Consider the following 24,908-nt stretch of genomic DNA (forward strand, 5'->3'; position numbering starts at 1 on the left):
TTTCTTCAGTCCTAACCTATTACAGAAGCAAATCACTATTGTTCAATTGCCCTAAGCAGCAGTTCTAAGTGAAGATGAACCTCCGCTGCACCAGGGGGCGCTACACAGAACGGTCGCCACCGATAGCACAGAAGCTGCGCTCTTGCTTCCTCCTCAGCAGCATTTCCGCCCCGCCTGGTGCCAGTCTTCCGGTGACGCACATCCGGTGCGCTGAGCTGCGCACGTGCGACGGGAAGGAAGCCGCGCCAGGTGGCGGCCGAGATCCAGGCAACATGTCTCACCTGCCGATGAAGCTGCTGCGGAGGAAAATCGAGAAGCGCAACTTCAAGCTGCGGCAGCGGAACCTTAAGCTGCAGGGTGAGAGGGGATGCTCGGGCTCGCAGGGCGCCCTGGGGCTCCAGGTGGCCAGTCTGGGGGTTCCTGTCGGGTTCCCAGGTGGCAGTGTGGGGTTCCTGCCGGGCGCGTGGCTGTCTGAAGGTTCCTTTTGGAGCGCGTGGCTGTGTGGGGGCTCCTGTTGGGGACGCTTGGCTGTCTGGGGGCTCCTGCCAGGCGCGTGGCTGTGTGGGGGCTCCTGTGGGGGCATGTGGCTGTGTGGGGGCTGCTGTTGGGGCGCGTGGCTGTGTGGGGTCTCCTGTTGGGGCGCGTGGCTGTGTGGGGTCTCCTGTTGGGGTGCATGGCTGTGTGGGGGCTCCTGCAGGGTTCCCGGGGTTGCTGTGTGGGATTCCTGCCGGGGTTCCCGGGTGGCTCTCTGGGGGCCTCAGGGTCACCCTGGTCCTCGCTGTGCTCCGCTCCGGGCATCCGCGCGGCCCGTGGACCGTCCCCCCTCGTGTTTGTCAGGGACGCGGGGCTCCCAGCACTTGCCCTCCCCGCAGCCTCTGACTTTGTGCTTTTCTGTCCTCCGCCCGCAAAAGTCCCGGTCCTTTCTCAGGGTGGCTTCCCCGGCCAGCCGCCTCCTCTTCCCCCCATGGCACATCCCGAGTCTCGAGCTTGGGAAAGTCACCTTCTCCCTTGGAACACAAAATCTGACAAGCCACTCCGCCCTCCGCTGCGTGTTCATGTCACTCCCGGTTAGGGTCACGTCTGGAGCGTGAAAACAACGTCTGTGTAAATGTCGCTTTAGTTAGTTTTGTTCTGCATATAAACAGGGAAACTTTGGTGCAGACTGCCTTGTCCATTTGTGTGTGATCCAGATTGACAAAAATAAATAAGTAAGGCTTTGGATGAACAGAATTTTCACTGCCGTCAATGATATATATATATATATATATATATATATACACAATATATATATTGAATTATTTTTTCCATTTCAAATTCAGAGTTACAGAGAGGTCTTCCATCTACCGGTTCACTCCCCATATGGGCAAAATGGCCAGAGCTAAGCTGATCTGGAGCCAGGAGCTTCTTCCTAGTCTCTCCCACACGGTGCAGGGTCCCAGGCTTTTCATCCACCTGCCTCTGCTTTCCCAGGCCGCAAGCTGGGAGCTGGATAGGAAGTGGACACCAGCCAATGCCCATATGGGATCCTGGCGCTTGGAGGTGGGGGATTAGCTTGTCGAACCTTCCCTCCGGCAGCACAGCGTGAGAATTGCCCAGTCAGACCCAGGTGTCGTCTTTGATGTACTGGGGTTCACCCAGCGCGCTGTATTGGAATAACTGCCACTGTATGACTTGGTCTGTTTAGATGTTTGACCTCGTCGAAGTTTTAGAGAAAGTTAGGCTATTTAAAGTCAACAAACTAGTGTAGCTTTCCCTTTCTCAAGTTTGGCGTGAAGGAAGTGGCAGCTCGTTTGAGCCGCATGCACCTGTTCTTAGCCGACGGGCCCAGAAGCCACGCTTTGAATGGTGTAGATGAAGGCAGTGCACACCCCAGAGAAGTCCCTTCCTTCCGTGTCACAGTGTGTGTTTTCTCTGAAGCCAGGGCCTTGGATGTGAGCCTGTCGGAGGATCAGAACGGAGACGTGCCTGAGGAGGTCATGGCCCAGGTGAAAGCAAAGAAGGCCCGAAAACGTTCCGTGAGCGCCAGCTTGCCAGAAGCGCAAAATGGGGCCGCGGCTAAAGACGTGGTGGAAAAGGTCAAAGTTAAACAATCCCCCCAGAAACCAGCTGCGCTCACCAATGGAGAAATGGCAGCAGAGTCGTCCGGTCCCGAATCGAAGAAGAAAAAGAAGAAATCTGCCACACCAACCAGTGGCGAAGCAGCCACAGAATTGCCCAATCCCGAATCAAGGAAGAAGAAAAAGAAGAAGAAGAGAAAGCTGGTGAATGAGGCTGGACCTGGTAGGTGTCTTGTTTTCTTTGAGCTCAGCCATTCCAACTCTTTCTCAGCTGTTCCACGTTCCTCTGGTGTGTGTGTGTGTGTGTGTGTGTGTGTGTGTGTGTGTGTGTGTGTGTGTGTGTGTGTGTGTGTGTGTGTGAGAGAGAGAGAGAGAGAGAGAGACGAGACTTGGTGGAAGTCAGCCTTAATCCCGTGTGTGCTGAAGATTGTCCCAGCAGCTCAAGGAAACATGTTATAGGGAAGAGGTGATTGGTGACAGGATTTTCTGAACATACTGGGAGGTCTTCCCAGGCCTGACTGTCAGAGAACCTGTCACTGATGATTCTCTTCATCTGGTTTTTTGCACCTGCGCCTGTCATTTTCCTACCTTGGATTCCTTCCTTTGAAAAGAGACATAATTGCAAGGTTTATAAAGTAGCATTTAGGAAACATGGCAATAAGTGGAACTTTGATTTCCAAAAGTATAGAATGACAGGTAAGTCAAGGGAGGAGGTGAAGCGTTGTTGCTGTTTATTTACTGAGTTAAAGAAAGAGCAAGTTTCCATCCACTGGTTCAGTGCCCAATGGCTGTACCTGCCACAGCTGGGCCAGAATGAAGCCGAGGACTTCATCCAGTTCTCCCACACCTGAACACTTGGACCATTTTTGGCTGCTTTTTCCAAGCCATTAGCAAGGAGCTGAATCGTATGTGGAACAGGCAACTAGACCGGCTGTGCCACAGCCCTGACCTCAGAAGTGGACATTTTGTTTGAGATGTGGCTAGGTAGGGCCACTGAAGTAGGATAAGCCGAGTTAGCCAAGTGTTGGCTCTTCCACCTGTTTGAATTAGTTGGTCTTACTGCGTCAGAGCCCATGTGGCTTGCAAAGCCTAAAGTCTTCACTGTTGATACAGCTGAAGTTTTCAAAGCCCCTGGGGTCCTTGTTCTTACTTTTCCCAGGGAAGTAGCATTGTTTCTACTCTCGGGCACTGGGAACTGGGAGTTTAACCCTCTGGAGAAATGCTAAGAAGTGCTCAGGGGACCAGTGAGGATTTCCCCGAGGCTTCAGAGTTGACTGCAGCAGGTCAGTGTATGTGAGAGCCAGTTCCACTGCTGGCTGCTCCGTAACACAGGTGAAGCTCCGCCTTACTGCAGCCCAAGGAGTTGTGGCCATTTGGGGAATGAACCAGCACGTGGAAGATGCCATATCTGTCTTTTTTTTTTTTAAGATTTATTTATTTTTATTACAAAATCAAATATATAGAGAAGGAGAGACAGAGAGGAAGATCTTCTGTCTGATGATTCACTCCCTAAATGGCCGCAACAGCCAGTGCTGAGCTGATCTGAAGCCAGGAGCCCAGAGTGTCTTCCAGGTCTCCCACACAGATGCAGGGTCCCAAAGCTTTGGGCCATCCTCAACTGCTTTCCCAAGCCACAAGCAGGGAGCTGGATGGGAAGTGGAGCTGCCGGAATTAGAACCGGCACCCATATGGGATCCTGGGGCATTCAAGGCGAGGACTTTAGCTGCTAGGCCACCACGCTGGGCTCCTTTTCTCTTTTTCTAAGTCTGCCAAGTAAAATTTTAAAGAGTTTGCCATTTTCCCGAAGGATGGCTTAAAGTATCTGGACGAGGCGACGCCTGGCTGCAGGGAACAGGCAGTTCTCTCTCCCAGGTCAGTTCTAGTCACACTGACATCGCTCCTGCCATGATAGTAAAGCTGCATGACCCGCGGTGGAGCGAGTGACAGTCCTGGGAGGGGGGCTGGGCAGCTGGTGTGGGACCATGTCGTCGGTGTAGGAGTGAGAAGCTAGGAACCCCTTCCTGTACCCTTGTCCCTGCACTAGGAAAGAGTGGCCTGGCTCCATTGTTTACAGCTGTGAGGAGCCTTTCTCTTTCTTGCTCATCTTTAAAACCAAAGGCAGCTTTTTATTAGAAATTTGTGGTAAGTGGCATGGAGTTATGAGTTTATAAAGACACATTGATGTGGCAGGTCTTTTCCCCTCAGTGAGGTCTGTGGAATTTACAATTTTTATTTTTATGTTTGATTCAACTTAGGAAAACTTTTCATAAGATGGTATTTGTTGGAATGGCTAAAAATTGGCTTTGTTGCCAAGTCCACATGTGCCTAAAATTATTTAGTATATCCAATTCTTTTCATGAAAAAATTTCTTGATAACTTAATTCTGAATATTTTAAATATGGTGAGCAGTACCTCTACAGCACAAACCTTTCATTGATCTCATTTGATGTTTCCGTTTTAACAAGAGAAAATGTGTAATTTGTTCTTCTTCTAAACCAAAGATGCAAAAAAAGCAAAAGTTGAAGGCGGCGACACCGAGGCCCCTAAAACGGAATCCAGTGTGGCGGCGGCAGACAACGAGGAGGAAGACAGTGAAGTGCCCAGCCTGCCCCTGGGACTGACAGGTACCGCCCGCGTGCCCCCCAGCCCTCTGCCCGATAGTCCTTGTGCAGCTCCGTCCGTGAGAGATGTAACAGACATCTGTGCTGCTTTCTATCTTCTGCTCTGCATGCCTTAGTTCCTTTGTTCCTATGTGACTTTTTGTCCAGGACCCTGAGTATCTTTGTACCTGGCCTCTAGGAGCTGTCATCTCTGTGGTCTGTCCTTCCTGTGCTGTCATAGGCAGGTCGTTGGCCCAGGACCCTGGAGATCAGGGGTTTAGTGCAGTCTTGGTAACTGCCAGGGGAAGGAGGGTGAAATAGAGCTACTGGAAGGACTTGGGCCAGGTTAGCCTTCTTTGGCGTAAATCAAGCATTTAGTGTTACCTGCGCCCGACTAGAAATATCTAAGTGTTGCCTGAGTTGTAGGTTTCAGGGGTTTTGTTGAAATTGTTGAGGCTGTCATGTTGGGCCCTGTGTAAGGTTCACCCTACCACATTTGTAAGAGTCAGACCCGGGTGGTCTGGGTTGAGTATAGTTTGTGCCCGTTCCAGAAGTTGAACTCCCAAGGTCTTATGTTGGTGTTAGGGAGTGAAAGCTTAGCGTGGGACTCCCGGGCCTGAATCCTGCTGGCACACACAGCAGTATACTCTTTCTGCTGTCTCCTGCCGAATGACAGGATTCTGCCAGCAAAAAGGCCATCACCAGATGCACCAGCACTATGTTCCAAAAGAAAGCTTTTGGAAAAAAAAAATAATAATAAAGTAAAATAAAGAAGTAAATGCCCAATCCCAGACGTGCTCATGTCAAAGTTGCAATGATTGTGCCCAGAGCAGTTTTGCATGCTAGATGGGATGACCAGCTCCTCCCAGTTTGCCTAGAACTTGCAGGATAACCCTCACCTGGCATTCAGGATTGGTTGATCACGGTGCCCACAGGAGACCCTTTGGATGCCAGACTGTCAGGGCAGGGTCTGTCCTAATCTAGCCACAGAATAAATTGGACATGGCATTGAAAACACCTCCTGAATATCAAGCCTTGAATGTCCTTTAACAGGCTTAGAATACTACATAAACCAACTGCTGGACAAAGTCATCTTAACCCAAAACCCATTTTATAGTAAAGTACATCGAATATTACTATGTTTGTATGAACTATTATATTGGAATTTAAAGCAGTGGTCAGCCCTGCCGGGGACGTGTGGTGTCTGATGGTAAGCTGGATATCACGTAGTTTCAGGCCTGAGCATGAGCCCTCCAAGCTATGTTGATAGTTTGCTCTCCTGGCAATATACCGGTTGCACAGGCATTTGGCACAGTGGCTGAATGACCACTCAGGAGGCACACACCCGTATCAGGGTGCCTGGGTCAAGTCACAGCTCTGTTCTCCATTCCAGTGTCCTGCTGCCACACAGCCCGGGTGGCAGCTGGTGGTGGCTTGAGCACTTGAGGACCCAGATGGGTGCTGGGCTCCTGTCTTCCGTGTGGACCACACCAAAGGAGTGAACCTGCAGCCAGAGGGGTTCTCTCCACCTGTTGTTCTTCTCACAAGAATGCATACTTGGCATGGAAATTCTGTAACATTTGGCAGCCACATACAACTTCGCTGAGGTGAAATGAGATTAAGCAAGTTTTTGATTTGACTTCATTCTTAACTGCCCAAGACCAGGGGCCGGAAACTCATTGCAGGGATCCTGCGTGGATATGGGAACCCACTTACCAGAGTCCTCACTCGCTCTCAGTGCACTCCAGTGTTGAACGTCAAACTCCTGCAACTGTTTCTTTTGATGTTAATTTTGAAATTGACTTTATTTTTTGTTACTTGAGAGACAGGATGAGAGACCTTCAGTCCACTGGTTCAGCCCCCAAATTGCCGCAGTGACCAAGGCTGAGCCAGGCTGAAGCCAAGAGCCCTGAGCTGCTTCTGGGTCCCCCACAGCCTTGGGCCGTCCTCTGCTGCCTTCCCAAGAGCATCAGCAGTGAACTAGAGTGAAGTGAAGCGGCCGAGGCCACACGGGCAGCCGTAAGGGATGTCAAAGTCGGAAACGCCTTTGCGCCACAGTACCAGCCCCCATATTAAATTCCTTAAGCATTTCTTTCTGCTCTTCTCTTCTTGCTTTGGCGTTTCTTTTCCCCATAGAAGCACCTCATTACCTCTTTATTTGATAGGCAGAATGATCAACATCTTCCATCCACCAGTCTGTTCCCCAGCTGTCTGCGATGCCAAGGGCTGCCCCAGGCCAACTCTAGGAGCCTGGAACTCTGATTATTCCATGTGGGTGGCAGGGGGCCCAGGCGCTCGGGCCTTCCTCCACTCCTTTCCCAAGCGCCTTAGTAGGAAGCCAGATTGGAAGCTAAGCAGCCAGGGCTCAACCCAGCACGCCAGTTGGGATGCTAACGTCTCGAACAGTGGTTGAACTCACTAAGCCCAGCAGTGGCAGTCCCTGGGCTTTAAGTCATACACCTCTAGCAATTAGTAAGACTAAGACTGCAGGGTTTTGTTCACTATGGTAGGAAACATTGTAGGAATGACAGGTTTAGTGTTTTCTTGTTGTAGGAAGCTCTTGTAAGCAAAACTGACTGAAGCAGCTATTAGCTTGGAAAGCAGATGTTCACTAATGAGGCTCGCTCTCTTCCGCTCAGGAGCTTTTGAGGATACTTCCTTTGAATCCCTGAGTAACCTTGTCAATGAAAACACTCTGAAGGCAATAAAAGAAATGGGCTTCACAAACATGACTGAAATTCAGCATAAAAGCATCAGACCCCTTCTGGAAGGCAGGTAGGATTCATACTGATACTCGGGCACTGGTTTTCTGTTTTTAGGGCTGACGGATGGTAAAGAAAGGGTGTGGTTTTTGGATGTTTGTGTATGATATGTTGAGTTGTATATCCGTCCCACGCTGAAGGTTTTTATGTTATTTATTTCGAAAGGCTGGGATCTGTTTCTGTTCTGTAGCATAGCTCTCTTATTTCTGAGTTAGGAATTTTTGTGCGGGTGGTTGATTTCAGCAGCAGTAAAGATGGGAAACTTGTATTTCTTATGAAATAATTTCTGAGTAGCTAGGTTAACCATTTTTCTCTCTTTCCCCATGTAACATGTAGAGATCTTCTAGCAGCTGCAAAGACGGGCAGCGGCAAAACCCTGGCATTTCTCATCCCTGCAGTTGAACTGATTGTGAAGTTAAAGTTCATGCCCAGGAACGGTAAAAGCTTTTGATGTGTTGGTCCCATTACCACTTCCCCACGAGCCCAAATGGACGGCCTCAGTTCTGACTTCTGCCCTGCGTGGCTGTTTGTACCTTAGGCACAGGAGTCCTGATTCTGTCCCCGACTAGAGAGCTGGCCATGCAGACGTTTGGCGTTCTGAAGGAGCTGATGACCCACCACGTGCACACGTATGGCCTGATAATGGGGGGCAGCAACAGGTCCGCCGAAGCGCAGAAACTTGCCAACGGGATCAACATCATTGTGGCCACCCCCGGCCGGCTCCTGGACCACATGCAGGTGTGAGAATGGGCGTGGCTGGGGCTCACGGCCTTGGCTGGAACGGGAATGTGACAGCTAACCAGTGGTTTCTGTTTTGTTAGAACACCCCAGGGTTTATGTATAAGAACCTGCAGTGTCTGGTGATTGATGAGGCTGATCGCATCTTGGATGTTGGATTTGAAGAGGAATTGAAGCAAATTATTAAACTTTTGCCAAGTAAGTAGGTAGCGTAGAAGGTGCCTGTTGCAAGTTGAAGAGATGAAGCTCTCTTCAGTGGGAAGCTGGAATTGGGAGTGGAGTGAGGACTTGAACCCAGGATTTTCAGTATGCAGCTTGAATGTCCAGATGATGTCCTCACTGCGCTGTATCAAGTATCCACCCGAAGGGAACTGTTTCTTCAGGGAAATTACTGTATTGGTGCCAGCATGTTACCGTAACCAAATGCAGTAGTTGGAATGGGAAGTCTAACTTCAGGTACAGTACACATTTAGCAGTCTTAGCAAGCATGCTTCTGGCTTACCTGGATGGTGGTTGTATGGCTGGGTTTTTCTGACCTCATCGAAAATCTCCAGGCAGCTGTAACCTTGTGTGTTTCTTCGGACCTATGTGTGCCTTGATGATAGTCTTAACGTTAAAAACTGCCTGTATCTGCAATAGGCCATGATGCCATTTGTCGTGATTTGTTTTTAATGCTTTACTGAAATGCAGATGGCATCATTAAGCTGTGCACACTGAAGATTTGAAAGTTGGTACTTTGAAGGCTTTGCCTCCGAAACAGCTGTGTGAGATGGTGAACATGCACAAAGCTTCCTGCGGCTGTGCGCTCCCTCCCTGCTGTGCCCCTCCGCACACACACGTCTCTCAGGTGGCTTTGATCTGCTGTTTCTAGAGATTTTTGCGAGCAGAATTACACAGCGTGCACTGTGGTTTGGGTTCACTGAGGGGCAGACCTTCCATCCACTGGCTCACTGCTCAGGTGACCACAGTAGGCGAGGCTGGTCCAGGCCACATCCAGGGTCATGGACTTCCACCTGGGTCTCCCACTGTGGACGGCAGGAGACCAGATCCTTGGGCCATCTTGCAGTTCTTCCCAAGGTGCAACAACCAGGGCTCTGAACTGGGGCGCTCACGTGGGAGGTGCACATCACAACAGAGGCTTAACATGTCACGCCCCAAGTGCTGTTGTTGTGGTTTTCATTTGATTGCGTGTTGTCAGTAATTGTTTACTTTTTATTCCTCAGTAGTGTCCCGTTAAGTGAATATGTTAGTTTATCTGTTCACTTCTGGGTATTTCTATTGTTTTGGAGTTTGGGGCTGTTGTAAATAAACATGTCGTGCACATTGTTCTGAAGCTCATCCCAGTGGCGGGTGTCTCCCTTTGTCTCGAGTAGCCACTGCCCACGGGGAATAGAGGCATTTAACTTTTATAAAACACAGCCAGCTGTTCCCACAGCAGGAAGGCCGTGCTGCCTTCCCTTCAAGTGTCAATGACCATTCCAGTTCTCCCTGTGGAGTCATGAAGCCAGGGCGTGTTAGTGCCTAAATTTGTATTCTTTCAGAATTGTTCTGGTGAGTTTTGCCGTTTCTATTCCAGTGTAAATTTTACAATTTGTGTCTCCCTTCCTATCCCTTTTCTCGCCCAAAAACAGTCCAGGATCTTGATACAGATTGTGCTCAGTAGAGGCCACTGCGGAGGACAGAACCGAGTCAGGAACCTGTATCGGCCTTAGCGGTCTTGGCTTCCTCTATCATGTGACCGTTTTCATTCACTGAGTGGGTTTCGTATCTAGAGGGCAGGACAGAGTAGCTTCTCCCAGATGTTCTGTGCATGTGGGTAGTTACGGAGGTTGCACAGGGTGGGGCTTACTGATGGGCGTGTGTACCGTAGCCCGCAGGCAGACCATGCTCTTCTCCGCCACACAAACGCGGAAAGTGGAAGACCTGGCGAGGATTTCTCTGAAGAAGGAGCCGTTGTACGTCGGTGTCGATGACGACAAAGCCAACGCCACGGTGGACGGCCTTGAGCAGGTGCTTGGCGTGATCAGCCCCGGACTGAGGGGGTCATGTTGGATACTGGTAGTTGCTGGGGTGATCATTCAGAAAGCAGATGAGTCAGTGACCCTTGCATTTAAATGGACTCGGGGATTGGGTTGCTTCCGAAAGAAAATGCATGAACTCTGAGTAACTGGGTCAACTCCCTGCTCTGGATGTGGGAGGCTTTGTGCCTCACTGCCAATTCTACAGGTATTTTTTTTTTTTCTTTTGTTAGAGTGTGGTTTTTAATCACTTTCTCCAAGTTGCATGGTGATTGAGGTGATAGAGACTGCCATAGGGGCACAGAGCGGTGGTGGTCAAAACAAGAGGGCAAGTACAGATGAGCTCATTAAGATTGAGTCGTAGATGAGTAAAATATTCCGTATAACCTAATGTCGGTGTGAAAACCTCTAGTGGTTGCTTGGTCTGTTTTTTTTAAGTGCTGCAGGACAGGTGTGGTGGTCTATGCAGCTGTCAGCGCTCTCAGCTGGTAATACTATCATCCACTGGATTGATTTGTGTCTGCTGTCTTGGACCGTTTCCAGGGATATGTTGTTTGTCCCTCAGAAAAGAGATTCCTACTGCTCTTCACATTCCTTAAGAAGAACCGAAAGAAGAAACTCATGGTCTTCTTCTCCTCCTGCATGTCCGTGAAATACCACTACGAGCTGCTGAACTACATTGACCTGCCCGTGCTGGCTATCCACGTGAGTGACCGGAGGAGCCTGCATGGGAGACTGGCTCCTCTAACCACGGCTGTGCGTGGAGGCAGCTGTGCTGGACGTGAGGGCTGCAAAGGAGGAGCAGCGCCCTTCTCCAGGGCCTTGCAGTCCCGCTGGGAAGGGGGAGAGAGGGTTTATGCCTCCACACTGCCCACAAGTGGACTCAGGGGTCTGCGTCTCATGGCTCTTTGGGTTGGATTCCAGGGAAAGCAGAAGCAGAACAAACGGACGACTACGTTCTTCCAGTTCTGCAACGCAGACTCGGGGATATTGCTGTGTACAGATGTGGCCGCAAGGGGGCTGGATATTCCTGAAGTGGACTGGATTGTCCAGTACGACCCTCCGGATGACCCTAAGGTGAGTGGCAGCCTTGGTCTGGCTTCTGGGTGGTGCTCCCCTGAGGCGAGCAGGGATTCCCCAGGTTCTCTGAGAAGCATTCATTCCACGTCCACTGGGTTTGTCCCTGCTCTGAATCTATTCTCTGATAATAGTGTTTGCAGGGCCCAAAGGCAAGCTGAACAGATTCACTGTGATTTATAGAGAGGATAGATAGATCTTCCATTCCATTGCTTCACTCCCCGAACAGGTGCAATGACCAAAGCTGGGAGCCAGGAGGTTCTTCCATGCCGTCCACATGGAAACTGGGGCAAAGCACTTGGGCCATCCTCTGCTGCTTTCCCAAGCCATTGGCAGAGAGTTGGATTGAAAGTGGGACAGCCGAGACATGAACCAATCCCCTTATGGGGTGCTGGCACTGCAAGCCAGGACTTAGCTCACTAAGCCACAGTACCATCCCCTAGTGCGAGGAAGTTTGAACAATCCAGTGGGACTTAGGTAAAGAATGTTTGATCCCTGGAATTACGTGCAAAGAACAGCAGGTGATTGGGAGAGAGGTAATGTACTCAGGTTAGAACACATTGTGCAAGATTTGTAGAACTGTCAGCTTGCTTGTAAGCGTGCTCCCTTCCTTAAAAGCCATTTTGGGGCCCAGTGCCGTGGCCTAGTGGCTGAAGTCCTCACCCTGAACATGCCAGGATCCCATATGGGCACCAGTCCTAATCCCGGCAGTTCCATTTCCCATCCAGCTCCCTGCTTGTAGCCTGGGAAAGCAGTGGAGGACGGCCCAAAGCCTTGGGACCCCGTACCTTGTGGGAGACCCGGAAGAAGATCTGGGCTCCTGGCTTCGGACCGGCTCGGCACTGGCTGTTGTGGTCACTTGGGGAGTAAATCATTGGCTGGAAGATTTTCCTCTCTGTCTCTCCTCTCTGTATATCTGACTTTCCAATAAAAATTTTAAAATAATAATAAATAAAAGCCATTTTGAAGGTGAAACATATGATATTTATGCTTTGATCACAGGGTTAACCTGAATGTTATGCTCAGTTTTGTTGTTTGTATTTTGTTTGTTTATATTTTTTTTGTTGGCCCCCGGCCTGTTGTCCCTTTGCGGGGCACGGGGTGAAGGCATGCCCGTCACTGTGCTAACTTGCCTTGCCTTCTGCACCGCAGGAATATATTCACCGTGTGGGTAGAACAGCCCGGGGTCTGAACGGACGAGGGCACGCCCTGCTCATTCTGCGTCCAGAAGAACTGGGTTTCCTTCGTTACTTGAAGCAGTCCAAGGTAACGCTGTGATGAGGAAAATCTGGATTTGGGAGGAGAATGCTCTCGGCCGGGGTTGCAGGCCAGCACCGTCTGTGGTTATGGCCGTGGCTGTTGGGAGAGAGGGCAGAGCTGATAGCAGTTGCTGCACAGTTCAGTAAGCAAGCTTTTATGTGCTTCTGCCAGGAAGTACAGGCACCCAGCAGGTGTGGCCCAGTGGTGCCAGCCTCTGCTCTCCCATTTTTCACTGCCCTGTTTGAAATCTGGCGCTCCTTCGGGCTCCCTCACAGTGAGCCATCTCTACCTCCTGCACTGCTCTCTGCCTCGTCCTGCGGGCGTCTTTCCCCTTAACCCGCGGGAGGCAGTGGGATCCCCATGTGCTTGCACCTCTGACGCCCCGGGCCTCTTCATATCCCTGACTCACTGGTTTTTGACCTTCACGGTTTCCCTTGTAGTGAGTGCTCTACTGCCAGCCGTCTCACCCGCTCTCCTGCTGCTGCCTCCACGGGCCTGCTGCATGCTGCCTCTGCCTTTGCTCGGCCTGCTCTTAGAGGACTGCAGGCTCCAGAATTTGGCACATTCTTTTTCCCTAATGCAGATGCTCTTTGTTATCTGATAAGCAATGATTGATAACAAGTGCTTTGTTTAGTAGTTGGCTGCCATTGCAGCCTCTGCTGGCGCTAGCCCCACAGCAGGGCCGTGTGGCATCAGGACAGCTTTCCTGAGGCTTAGAACAAAATGAGGACAGTCGAGAGCTCCAGAGAAAAGTGCCTCCCCAGTTCTTGTCCCTGTCCAGGTCCTCGCCAGAGCCTCTCAGAGGGAAAATGTGCCTAATGCGTGTGGAGTCAGAGCCTGGATGCAGCTTTCTTGTTGAGGTTTGGGGTGCGACGCCAAGCAAGGCTTTCTGTCCATGCCGAGGCCTGGGTTCCTCCACTGTCTTAGAGCCTCCCGAGCCACGGGCAGTCTCCTGCTGACCTCGGTCCATGGAACACTCATCTTCATCCTTGTTTTCTAGGTTCCATTAAGTGAATTCGACTTCTCCTGGTCTAAAATCTCTAACATTCAGTCTCAGGTACTGTGTTCTCTGTTTATTTGAGTTACATTTATGACTAGGAGGTGATCTGGGCATGGCAGCACCTCCTGTAGTGTGTGTCCGTGAGCAGGGACTGTCTGCATCCGTGCTCCCGCGTGTGGTGCTCGGCCTGCGTGTTGTAGTCACAGAGCGTAAGTGACTGCTTGTGCACGAGCTGTTTCTGTGACAAGATAACAGAGCACCTGCTGCAGATAAAATGCTGGGGTTTGTTTTCACTCCGCTGTCACGGCAGAGTCGGCCTGTGTTCAGCCTGTGATGTTGACGGTGCTCTTGCACGGAGACATCCCGTGGCAAGGGACATAGATGGCTGTGTCTGGTCTCCAGAGCCACCGGGATTTAATCCTGGGGAGAGGGCCCAGCTCCAGTCACCTGCCCTTGAACGTTGTAGACTTAGGACTTTGGGGGGGGCCACTGGGCATCCAGCTATCGCCAGCTGCAGCCGCTGAGGGCCACATCCCTGTTCAGTTGGCACCCACAAAAACTGCAGCAGCCTTCTTACTGTGGAGTGGCTTTCCTCCGAAGCCTGCAGCCGTGTGTTAGGTCAGGTGCTCTGTACGAGATGGCTTTGTTCTGATGTATCTAAGGCTGTTCTCCCTTTATTAAAACCAGTGTTTCTGTTTCAGCTTGAGAAGCTGATCGAGAAGAATTACTTCCTTCACAAGTCAGCCCAGGAAGCCTATAAGTCGTACATACGCGCTTATGATTCCCATTCTCTGAAGCAGATCTTCAATGTCAATAACTTAAACTTGACTCAGGTGGCACTGTCTTTCGGCTTCAAGGTGCCTCCTTTTGTGGATCTGAGTATCCTTTTGTGTGTTGAAATGTCATCCTGAAGCTCGAGGACCAAAGCCTTAGCAGGGGTGTTAGAAGCTGAAAAGCAGCTTACTGCATGATGTGACTACAGGCTGGGGCTTCGGTGTCCATTCTGGCCAGCGTGCTGGCCCAGGGCACAGGTGGGACAGAGTGAGCAGGGTTAGAGGACACGGGGAGAGGGAGCTTTGTTCTCCACCTTTAAAAGGTGTGAGTGTCGGTAAGGCAGAGCTCAGGTGATTGCTGTGGCCGGGCTGTGTGTCAGCAGAATCCTGGAAGTTTTTTGGTAAGTCTGAATCCCCTGGAAAGTTCTTGAAGGGTCTCACGGAAGGAAATGAAGCCTCATTGTGGCCCGAGACCAAAGGCCAAGGAACTACTTCCTTTGCTTCCAGAGCATTGAACAGTGTCTTGCCGCCACTTTTCAGCAGAAAGGACTTGCTCACCCAGTTCAGTTGAGACCTGTTCTTTGATGCTGGGGTCGGACTATGGGGAGGAGGGGTTGGAGGAGCACGTTCTGGGTTTGCATCCCCGTGCACGCCCTGCAGGAACAGCAGCTGACAGCCGTGCGTTTCAGGTCCCAAGGATGGATGAGCAGCCCCATCACTTCAGCATTCCCAGGTCTGCTCCGATGGCAGAGTCCTTGGTCATGGCACCAAGACTGCTTTTCAAGCACATGCTGGAATTTTTTTCTTGGAGGTGTTCATTTGGAGTTCTTGCCCTTTGTGGCTGCATTTTCCTTAACAGTCCACTTTAGATGTGAACAGCAATGATGGCAAGGTTCGAAAGAGAGGAGGTGGCGGGGGATTCGGCTACCAGAAAACCAAGAAGGTTGAGAAATCCATCATCTTCAAGCACATCAGCAAGAAGCCGTCCGACCGCAGGCAGTTCTCCCACTGAAGGTGCCCCTTCCCCTCAGTCACTGTCCCGGAGTCGGTGTTTAATCTAGCCACGGAATCTTTATAGCCTTTACAATTGAGCTCAACCAGTGAGCGCACAGGCTGCAACAGTGGACGCTGTAATTTCCAGCAAGTGTCTATTTTTAAGATTTTGTAGAATATAAAACAGACTTTGATGTTTCTTGATTGCCCAAGGACAAAGCGAGGAGCCTTTTTATTTTTGTTCTGATGGTACAATATATGAATTTTACACACACTTCCCCCTTCAGTCATTGTTTTGCTATGACTCTTGCACCTTTCCCTCCTAGCAGGGAAAGGTGGGCAGGTCGTGCATGAATTCTCTCAGTGTATTGTTTTTGCTTGAGTTTACCAGGCCTTCTTGTAGCTTCTGAACCTCCTGAAAAGGCTAAGATACGGAAGCAGAGAGCTATGGGAAGTAGGAAGCCCCTTGGGATAAAGGCAGCATCACTTTTATGTCTTAAATTTGAAACCATGAGCCTTTGAGTATTTCTCACTGTTGATTTCATTAAGAGGCTGAACTGTAGGATATTGGGACGGGGAAGGGAGTGGGAGGTGTGGAGTTGAGCGCGCTGGCCTCACGTGTGGAAGTACAGATAACCGTATTGTTCACTATTTGGTGACTTGGCCAAAAAGACTTGTGAAACAAAATAGAGATTTTCTCATTCCAGTGTTCATCCTGCAGCGGACAGGGTTTGGTTCAGTCCTTCCAACTCGATGCAGTGTTTCAAATGTCACATCACTGCTGGGAAATGGAAACCCAAGCCGTCATATAATTCTAGGTCTGCATTACGTTAGCTCTGTTAGAAAGTTGGGCTCAGGCCCAGCACCGTGGCCTAGCAGCTAACGTCCTCACCTTGAACACACCAGGATCCCATATGGGTACTAGTTCTAATCCCGGCAGCCCCGCTTCCCATCCAGCTCCCTGCTTGTGGCCTGGGAATGCAGTGAAGGATGGCCCAAAGCCTTGGGATCAAGCACCCACGTGGGAGACCTGGAAGAGGCTGCTGGCTTCTGGCTTCAGATTGGCTTAACTCTGGCCATTGCAGTCACTTGGGGAGTGAATCAGTGAATGGAAGGTCTTCCTCTCTGTATATCTGAGTTTGCGATAAAAAATAAAATCTTTTAAAGAAAAAAAGTTGGCCTCTTCCAGGCCTGTGACAAAAAGTAGATTCGCAGTGAAACCTGCCCAGAAATGAACAGAAGATCAAAACTTGAGCTGTAGATAGATACAAAGGCAGAGTTGTTAGCCTAGATGTGCCGGGAAGTACACCGAGGGCACCAGCTGTGGAGGGGATTCTCTGGTCCATAGCATTCCAGGTTGAAATGAAAGAAGCACCGTTGCCTTGGCTGCTTGCCCGGGCCTCGTGCCCTGGCTGTGGAGTTCCTGCTGTCTTAACTCCCGACATTGACTTTCAGCAGGATTTGGGGGTTTTGTTTTCTCTGTCAGGAATCCATGTTTCGTCAAGTGCACAGAAGCAAAGAATGATTACTAAACAGAAGTAAGCACTGTTGAGATTTGGATATATGATCTTTCGGTTTGATGTATTTCTTCTTATATTTTTTTATTTTTCTTCAAAAGTGAAGTCGTCCTCTCCCTGTGATAACCATCTTGTTTGGAAGTTCATTAAATCTGTCAGTCTTGTATTTCACGTGTTGACCATGCTGTGCTGACCCTTCCTCTGCCAGGATTGCGGTTCTGTGGTACCTGCTAGTCCCATCCAGGTCCTCCCGTGTCAGAATGCCTAGTCCCTTCTGTTGTCTTGCCATTGGTGGCCTACGGTATGAGGCAATCTTAAGAGGTTTTGTTGAAAGGTTATATGAACAGCAAGTAGGAAGGTGAATTGCACTGTAAATGCTTGTCTGCTTCATGAAGTGGGAAAGAAGGAGCTGCCATGCAAAGGGCACAGGCTGTTCCGCGAATGAAGTGCCCAGGGCATGTTAGCTGTCCCTTGTGCACCTGATGTGAAAAGCTTGTTGCCAGGCAACATGCGCAGGAACTCAAAGATCCAGAGCTAGCCTGGGCCTCCCAGAGTGCCAGCTAAGGATTTCCATAGTGTGAGAAGTAGTCCTGGGCTGTGGAGAGCAGGCAGGTTCCACAGCGCTGCTGCATGGCTGTCAGGCTGGTGTCATTTTTGAGGCTCCTCTGATACGTACTGAGTGTTAAATGAGGGCAGAGCAGTATGTGTTGGGTGAGCTGAATTTGTCATTAAACACCTGTCATGTGTCAGGAAGTGCAGAGGACAGGCAGACTTGGCCTGGTCCCTCTTATAGGAAGAAGTTGATTAGTCGTTTAGCAGGGACAGGGAACCTTTTTTGTGCCAAGTCATTTGGGTATTGGCAGCAGCATTTGTGGGCCATAATTATCACAAAGTTGGTGTGCTATCAGTAGATTAAATTTTGAGCCCTGCTCGCAGTTGCCTTTGTCAGAATCAGACCAGAAGATTTCATGAGCCAGTGTTCCCTGTCCTGTAGAGGTTGTCACAGTTACACTTGCTATGCAGTATTGAGATCAGTTTAGAGAGAATCCTCCCCACCCCGAATTCTAAGCCTTGGAACCTGACATCTTAGCATTCTAGGCTGTTCCCCATGGATTTCTGATTAAATGGGGCAGAATCTAGGCGATCCCTTCATTTACAGTTAGCATTCAGGAACAACCCACGCATGCGCATAAACTAGGTTGGCCTGGGGCAGACACAGGTTCCAGGTCTCCAGAGGAAAATACCTGTGCACTTGACTGCCTCAGGGAGGCGGGACATGTTACAGAGGAGCTGAGCACCTGGGCCAAGTGATGGCTGTGGATCGGTCAGCAGTGCTTACTCAGTCACTAGCCACTGGTGTCCACAGGAAGTGAGTCTGCATCCGCAGTCTTGGAATGGACTGGGCAACTTCTAGCTGGCACTGGTTTGTAGACAAATGAGCATGTTTGGAAGGCTCCTAGTGTCCCCAGCAGGAGGCCTACCCCGAGTGGGCCAGAGGAAAGGGGGTGCTGGAGAGGACGGCTGGTGGCTGCTGTGATGGAGGTACTCCTGTGCCAGAACAGCAGCCCCACCCAGAACAGTCAGTGACAGTTTTTGGTTCGTCAGCAGTTGGTAGAGAGGAATTGTGGGCTCATTTTGATTCTCACACTCGGAAAATGTGCTTGAAAGCACTTGGAAGACTGTATTCGAGCCTGAGTGGGTCAGACTTGGAGCTTAATCCCGTTCTAGCAAAGGATCCCTCAAAAAGTGTATGGGGCCTTGTGTCGTGCAGTGGGTTAAGCCGTCTCTTGTGATGGTCACGTCCTGCACAGAGCGCCAGTTCCAGTCCTGGACGCTTTGCCTTCTGGCCCAGCTTCCTATGTAATGTACCTGGGAAGGCACTGGATAAGGCCCCCAAGTATTTAGGACCTGCCCAGGCCTGGCTGTTGCAGCTACCTGGGGAGTGAGCCATCTCATAGAAGATACACATCTCTCTCTTTGTCCCACTTTGTCTTTCAAAGAAAACAAATACGTCTCCTTGTAAAAGCCACTGGAAAAATGGAATTCAATTATTTGGATGCAAAATAACTTCAAGTCCAATCATTTGAGAGTTCTCCAAAACAGCTCATGAAAATGCAGATCATCAAAAATAATGTGTGGAAATTGTTGCACCTAAATAAGAGAATTCCCATATGGTTCACTCTGCAAATTCCCTTAATTGACAAAGGGGCTGAGACTCAGCCAGGGATCGGGAACTCATCCCGCCAACGGGCAGGAACCTGCAGACTTGGGCCGTCACCTGCTGCCTCTCAGGGTGCACGTTAGCAGGAAGCTAAAATTAGGAGTGGAGCCAAGACTCGAACACAAGGATTCTGGTATGGGACATTGGCATCTTCACCACTAGGCCACCAAAACATACCTTCTGTTCTTCCGCAGAGTTTTTAAAGTCTACAGTACTGGAAGCTTCCTAACCATGCTGAGGACAGAATCATACCACGAACCCCAGTGCCCCTGCTGATGTTGCTGGTGTCCGCATTTGGGAATAAGAGAAATAGGCAAGTTCCTGAGAACACAGACCCAAGTATAGAGCTGGCAACCATGGAGCCAGGACACGAAATTCAACATCCAGCCCTGATGCTGTGGCACAGATGGCCATGAGAGGTCCCACACACGGGGAACAGCATGCTTGACTTTGCTCTGATAACACATTTGAGCCTCTGCTAAAGAACAGGAGCCTGGGGGTACTGGGCTCTGCAGGCTCCCTGTAGGGAGAGCCAGTTTGGGCAGGGAAAGCACGCATTTGCAAGGGCTGGATGTTCAAGAACCACTTTGAGAAGGTCATGGCGTCCTTTGAGACACAAGTTCTAATAGCAACAAAGGGCCAGAGGAAGAGAGAAGGAGTAGTGTGAGGAGCTGCAGAGACAACAACGCTCAGGGAGCCGGCTTGCCCCTGGGGCCTGGAATTGGCCTGTGAGGGGATCCTGCACTGTCAGGAGCAAGGAACGCTCTTGTGTGCCTCCCAGCTGCTGTTTGTAACACTACTGAAGTCCTCACCGGGCTGCAGGTCCCAGCAGTCAGTGCACCAGGAATCTCAGCTGCTCTGAGCAGACATAATGAAAATTTTACAGAAGCAGGAGAGCGGAGCCGGGAACCTCACTGGAAACCACACCAAGGAGGCCAGAAAGACCAGCCATGATGTTTTTGTTAGATTTATCTGTTTATATTGGAAAAGTAGATTTACAGAGAGAAGGAAAGACAAAGATTTTCCATCCACTGGTTCACTCCCCAAATGGCCACATTAATCAGAGCTAAGCCAATGTGAAGCCAGGAACCAGGAGCTTCATCTGGGTCTCCCATGCAGGTGCAGGGGCCCAGGGACTTGGGCCACCCTCCACTGTTTGCCCAGGCCATAACCAGGGAGCTGGATTGGGAAATACCAAGCTGGAATACAAGTCCGTGCCCATACTGGATGCCAGTGCTTACAGGCAGAGGATTAGCTAGCTGAGCTATCACGCCATCCCCAACTTGGCTTTTGCAGTAGAGAGGCAGTGTGTACTTGGGGGGGTGGAGCTAGAAGAAACAGATGCTAGACATCATGGCTTTGCAACTTCCAGCTGTCACCAGAAACACCGGGGAGAAGCCAGGGTGGATGGAAGCAACAGGAGGCTTTGATTCCTGCAAAGGTCGGGCCATCAGCAGATGTAGTGAGATGGGTAAGTGGCCTTGCGTGGGCAGCTTGACCTTCTCAGCTCACATTCCTCACCTAACTAGTGGAGCTCATCTCTGCCCTGCAGGGATCTGGTGAGACGTGAAACACATCCACAAAAACAAAGCAGCTCTTGCATAATGAGGTGAAACCAGCGTGAGTCCCTGGTCCTCCCATTATAAAAAAACGCTATCTCACCCAACCCAGGATGCCCTGATGGAGCCTGCACTCCACTCTCCCTGAGAGCAGGAGAGGGGAACGACCGTGTTTCTGAGAGACTAAGTGGATATCACGTAGTGTACTTACACAGACCTGGATGGTTTAGCATATTTGACACCTGGGCAGGATACAGTTCCTCACCAAAACGTGGCACGTGACCAGGCTGTGATTCTAACCATACAATGGGGCCCCTTTATGTGTGACTTCTTCACTTAGCATGATGATTGCGAGCTTTGTCCATACAAATTAGTGCCTCTATCTGAGCTGAATAATATCCCATTCTGTGGTTATAAAGAGGTTTCTTGGGCCCGTGCCATGTCCTAGTGGCTGAAGTTCTCGCTTTGCACGCACAGGGATCCCATATGGGCTCTGGTTCTAATCCCAGCAGCTCCACTTCCCATCCAGCTCCCTGCTTGTGGCCTAGGAAAGCAGTCCAGGACGGACCAAAGCCTTGGCACCCTGCGTCCGCATGGAAGACAGACCCGGAGGAAGCTCCTGACTCCTGGCTCCCGGCTTTGGATCAGTGCAGCACCGGCCGTTGTGGTCACTTGGAGAGTGAATCATCGGACAGAGGATCTTCCCCTCTCTGTCTGCTCTGTATATCTGAGTTTGCAATCAAAATAAATGTTTTTTAAAAATGGTTTCTTTACCTGTTCATCTATTCATGATAATTAGCTTGCTTCTACCCTTTTGGTTATTAGTCGAGTGGCTTCATGAACATTTGCATACAGTTTTTTGTTTTAACTTGTTTTCAGTCCTTTGGTGTATGTAAGAGTAGAGTTGCTGAGCGTATGGTAGTTCTATTTCAAGTTTGTGGAGGAACTGACCAACTGTTTCCCGTGGTAGCTCTGCCATCTTGAAGGTCCAAATTCTCCACATCTCACCCAAGCTCATGATTTTTTTTGTTATGCTTTCCCTGTGCACATAAACTACTAATTTTGAATTTCCTGGTGTGCCTACTGGCCATCTGTATACCATTTCTGGAGAAATGTCTGCTCAGACCCTATGCCCAGTTAAAATCTCAGTGTTTATTTTTTGTTACTGAGTTCAAAAGATTCTGTGTGTGTTTTGAGTAGTACACATATACCAAATATTTTCTCCCCAAATACATGATTTGCAAACATTTTTCTCCCATTTTGTGGGATGTCTTTTGGCTCTTTTAATATTAATAGTGTCCTCTAATTGACATAAGTTTGTAATTCCATAAAGTTTATCTACTTTTTCTTATGCTGATGGTATCATTTTTAAGAGAACTATTGGCAAAGTCAAGGGCATAAAGATTTTTTTTTTCAAAGATTTACTTACTTTTATTACAAAGAGAGATTTACAGAAACGAGAGACAGAGAAAAGCTTCCACCCACTGGTTCACTCCTCAGGTAGCCACAATGGCTAGAACTGAGCTGATCCAAAGCCAGGAGCTTCTGGATCTCCCACATGGGTGCAGGGTCCCATGCTTTGAGCCATCTTCCACTGTTTTCCCAGGCCACAGCAGGGAGCTGGATGGGAAGTGGAGCAGCTGAGACACAACCTAGCACCCATATGAGATGCTAGTATTTGCAGGTGGCATATTCACCAGTTGAGCCATTGCACTAGCCCTGGTCATAAAAATTTTATTCTGTGTTGTCTTATAAGATTGTACACTGTAGGGCATGGAACGACAGCCTTGTGACTAAATCCTTGCCTTGCATCCACCAGGATCCCCCATGGGCGTGGGTTACTATCCTGCCTGCTCAACTTTGCTTCCAGCTCCCTGCTTGTGGCCTGGGAAAGCAGTTGAGGATGGCCCAAGGCCTTAGGACTCTGCGGAGACTTGGAGGAAATTTCTGGCTCCTGGCTTCAGATTGGCTCAGGTCTGGCCATTGTGGCCACTTAGGGAGTAAGCCAGGGCATGGAGGATCTATCTCTTTGTTTCTTCTCTTTGTAAATCTGATTTTTCAATAAAAATAAAGCTTTTTTTAAAAGTGCCAGGATCTCATGTGGTGCCAGTTTGTGGCCCAGCTCTCCACTCTTCTTCCAGCTCCCTGCTTGTGGCCTGGGAAAGCAGTCAAGGACGGCCCAAAGTCTTGGGACACTGCACCTGCATGGCAGACCAGTCAGAAGCTCCTGGCTCCTGGCTTTGACAAAGCTAAGCTCCAGCCTTTGCAGCCACTTGTGCAAATTGCATTTCCAGTAAAAATGAATCTTTAAAAAATGCTTATAAAAATGTCATTTTCGAAAATTCTTACTTCAATAACTTTGTCAACAAAGTAGACGTATGTTTGTATAGTGTAAGGTGAGTTCAGCTTCTCTGTTTTACACATAGAAAGTACAGTTGCCCCAAAGGCATTTGTTAAAGAGGATATTCTTTCTCTCTGAATGATCTTGGCACTATTATGAAGTAACCATTTTTACATGAGTTCATCTGAGGTCATTCAATTTTATTTTACTGGCCCGTATGTCTGTCTGTAGATTAATATCACTCTGTATTAATTACTGTACTTTAAAAAATATTTTATTGAAAAGGCAGATCAGATTTACAGAGAAGAGAGAAAGAGCAAGCTTCCATCTGCTGGTTCACTCTGGAACAACTGCCAGAGTTGAGCCAAAGATAAGCCAGGAGCCAGGAGCTTCTCCCGGGTTTCTCAAGCGGGTGCAGGGTGTCAAAGCTTTGAGCCATCCTCTATTGCTTTCTCAGGCCATAAGCAGGGAGCTAGTTGGGAAGTGGAACATCCAGGCGGCAAAGCAGCGCCCATATGTGGTCCTGACACAACATGCATGAGGATATGACCACTGAGTTACCATGAGGGGCCCTATTGTATTTTTTTTTTCCAAATATTTATTTCATTAACTTTGGCAGGAAAACTTCTCCAACTTTGCTTTTCATTTTTGAAAATTTGGGGTGTTCAGTCCCTATGAAATACGTTACAGAGTTTATTATTAGGCTTTCTATATCTGAAAAACTGGACGCAGTGGAGAGGGATTATACTGGCTTTGGAGGTCGTGTTGAGGAGTGCTGCCATGTTTTCTAGTTCTTGAGCACAAGATGTCACCCACTTACTTGGATCTCTAAGTGTTTTTCAGCAACATCTTGGAGTATTTACTTGTAAATCCTATACCTCTTTGGTTAAGTTTATTCCTACCTATTTCACTCTTTCCGATGCTCTTGTAAATAGAATTCTCTCTTAATTTTCCGTTTTGAACATTCGTTACTTGTATAAAGAAATACATCTCCTTTTTGCATGTGGACAGGGTATCTCGAAACTTTGCATAAATCCTTACTACAAATGCTTTTTGTGGATTCTCCGGAGTTTCCTATACATCAGATCACACCATCTGTGCATAGAAACAGTTCTGATTATTGCTTTCCAATGTAAATGACTTTTATTTCTGGTTTTTATGTAATTGCTCAGGAGATAAACTGTGGAAAGAAAGAGATGAAACTGAACATCCTTGTCTAATTATCAATCCTAAGTTGAGACTTTTCAGTCTCTCATCATTGAATATGATGTTAGCTATGGGTTTTTCATATGAATAGTTTACAATGTAGAGAGGGTTATCTTCTAACCCTGGTATATCGCATAACTTGAAAGGCATTTGAATTTGTCAAATTATTGTCCTGTATTCAAACACAGTCCCCACTTTTAAAATTTACTTATTTTTATTGGAAAGGCAGTTTCCAGAGAGAAGAGACAGGGAAAGATTCCATCCGCTGCTTCACTCCCAAGTGGCCACTATGGCTGGGGCTAAACTGATCTGAAGCCAGGAACCAAGAACTTCTGGGTCTGCTGCATGGATGCAAGGTTCCCAAGAACTTGGGCCATCCTCTACTGCTTTCCCAGGCCATAAACAGGGAGCTGGATGGGGAGTGGAGCCGTCAGGACCCAGCCACCAGTGCCCATATGGAACACTGGCAGGTACAGGTGGAGTATTAGCCATTTGGGCCACTTTGCCAGCCCCAAAGCACAATTTTTTAAATATTTAGCAACAACTCCCAGAAGCCATTGTTCCCTTTTTACTATTTCATATTCAAGCCACACAGAACAGAGACGCAAGTTTTTTACTTTTCATTGTGATTGACTACCACTAGCCATTCTTTTAGGTCATTGATGGAAAGAATGGTGATTGGCTGAAGAACCTTTCAAAGACAGACAAAGAATTTCCAGAATTTGCCACAGAATCAATCATAGTACGGTAAAGACAGGACACTATGGGTTGTCTCTGCCATTTCAC

The 24,908-nt window shown here is 49.0% G+C and overlaps 1 protein-coding gene across 3 annotated transcripts; it reads left to right on the top strand.

Moving 5' to 3' along the window:
- The first annotated feature begins 224 nt into the window (after positions 1-224).
- Positions 225-15,497, top strand: DDX18 (DEAD-box helicase 18). Of its 3 annotated transcripts, none has more exons than XM_040979108.1 (15): positions 225-357; positions 1,918-2,177; positions 2,247-2,280; positions 4,559-4,681; positions 7,297-7,432; positions 7,756-7,856; positions 7,958-8,157; positions 8,241-8,355; positions 10,028-10,167; positions 10,719-10,880; positions 11,100-11,252; positions 12,405-12,518; positions 13,513-13,569; positions 14,214-14,391; positions 15,155-15,497. In XM_040979108.1, exons 1-15 carry the CDS (start codon positions 273-275, stop codon positions 15,295-15,297), a joined length of 2,001 nt encoding a protein of 666 aa, XP_040835042.1. In that variant the 5' UTR covers positions 225-272; the 3' UTR covers positions 15,298-15,497. The 3 variants fall into 3 exon arrangements, with proteins under 3 accessions (XP_040835042.1, XP_040835043.1, XP_040835041.1); XM_040979109.1 differs by having other exon boundaries at positions 2,253-2,280; XM_040979107.1 differs by having other exon boundaries at positions 1,918-2,280.
- Positions 15,498-24,908: the final 9,411 nt, after the last annotated feature.

Source organism: Ochotona curzoniae, unplaced genomic scaffold (assembly GCF_017591425.1).
Source record: "Ochotona curzoniae isolate NIBS_2020 unplaced genomic scaffold, NIBS_Ocur_1.0 contig_3037, whole genome shotgun sequence".
Taxonomy (NCBI): Eukaryota; Metazoa; Chordata; class Mammalia; order Lagomorpha; family Ochotonidae; genus Ochotona; species Ochotona curzoniae.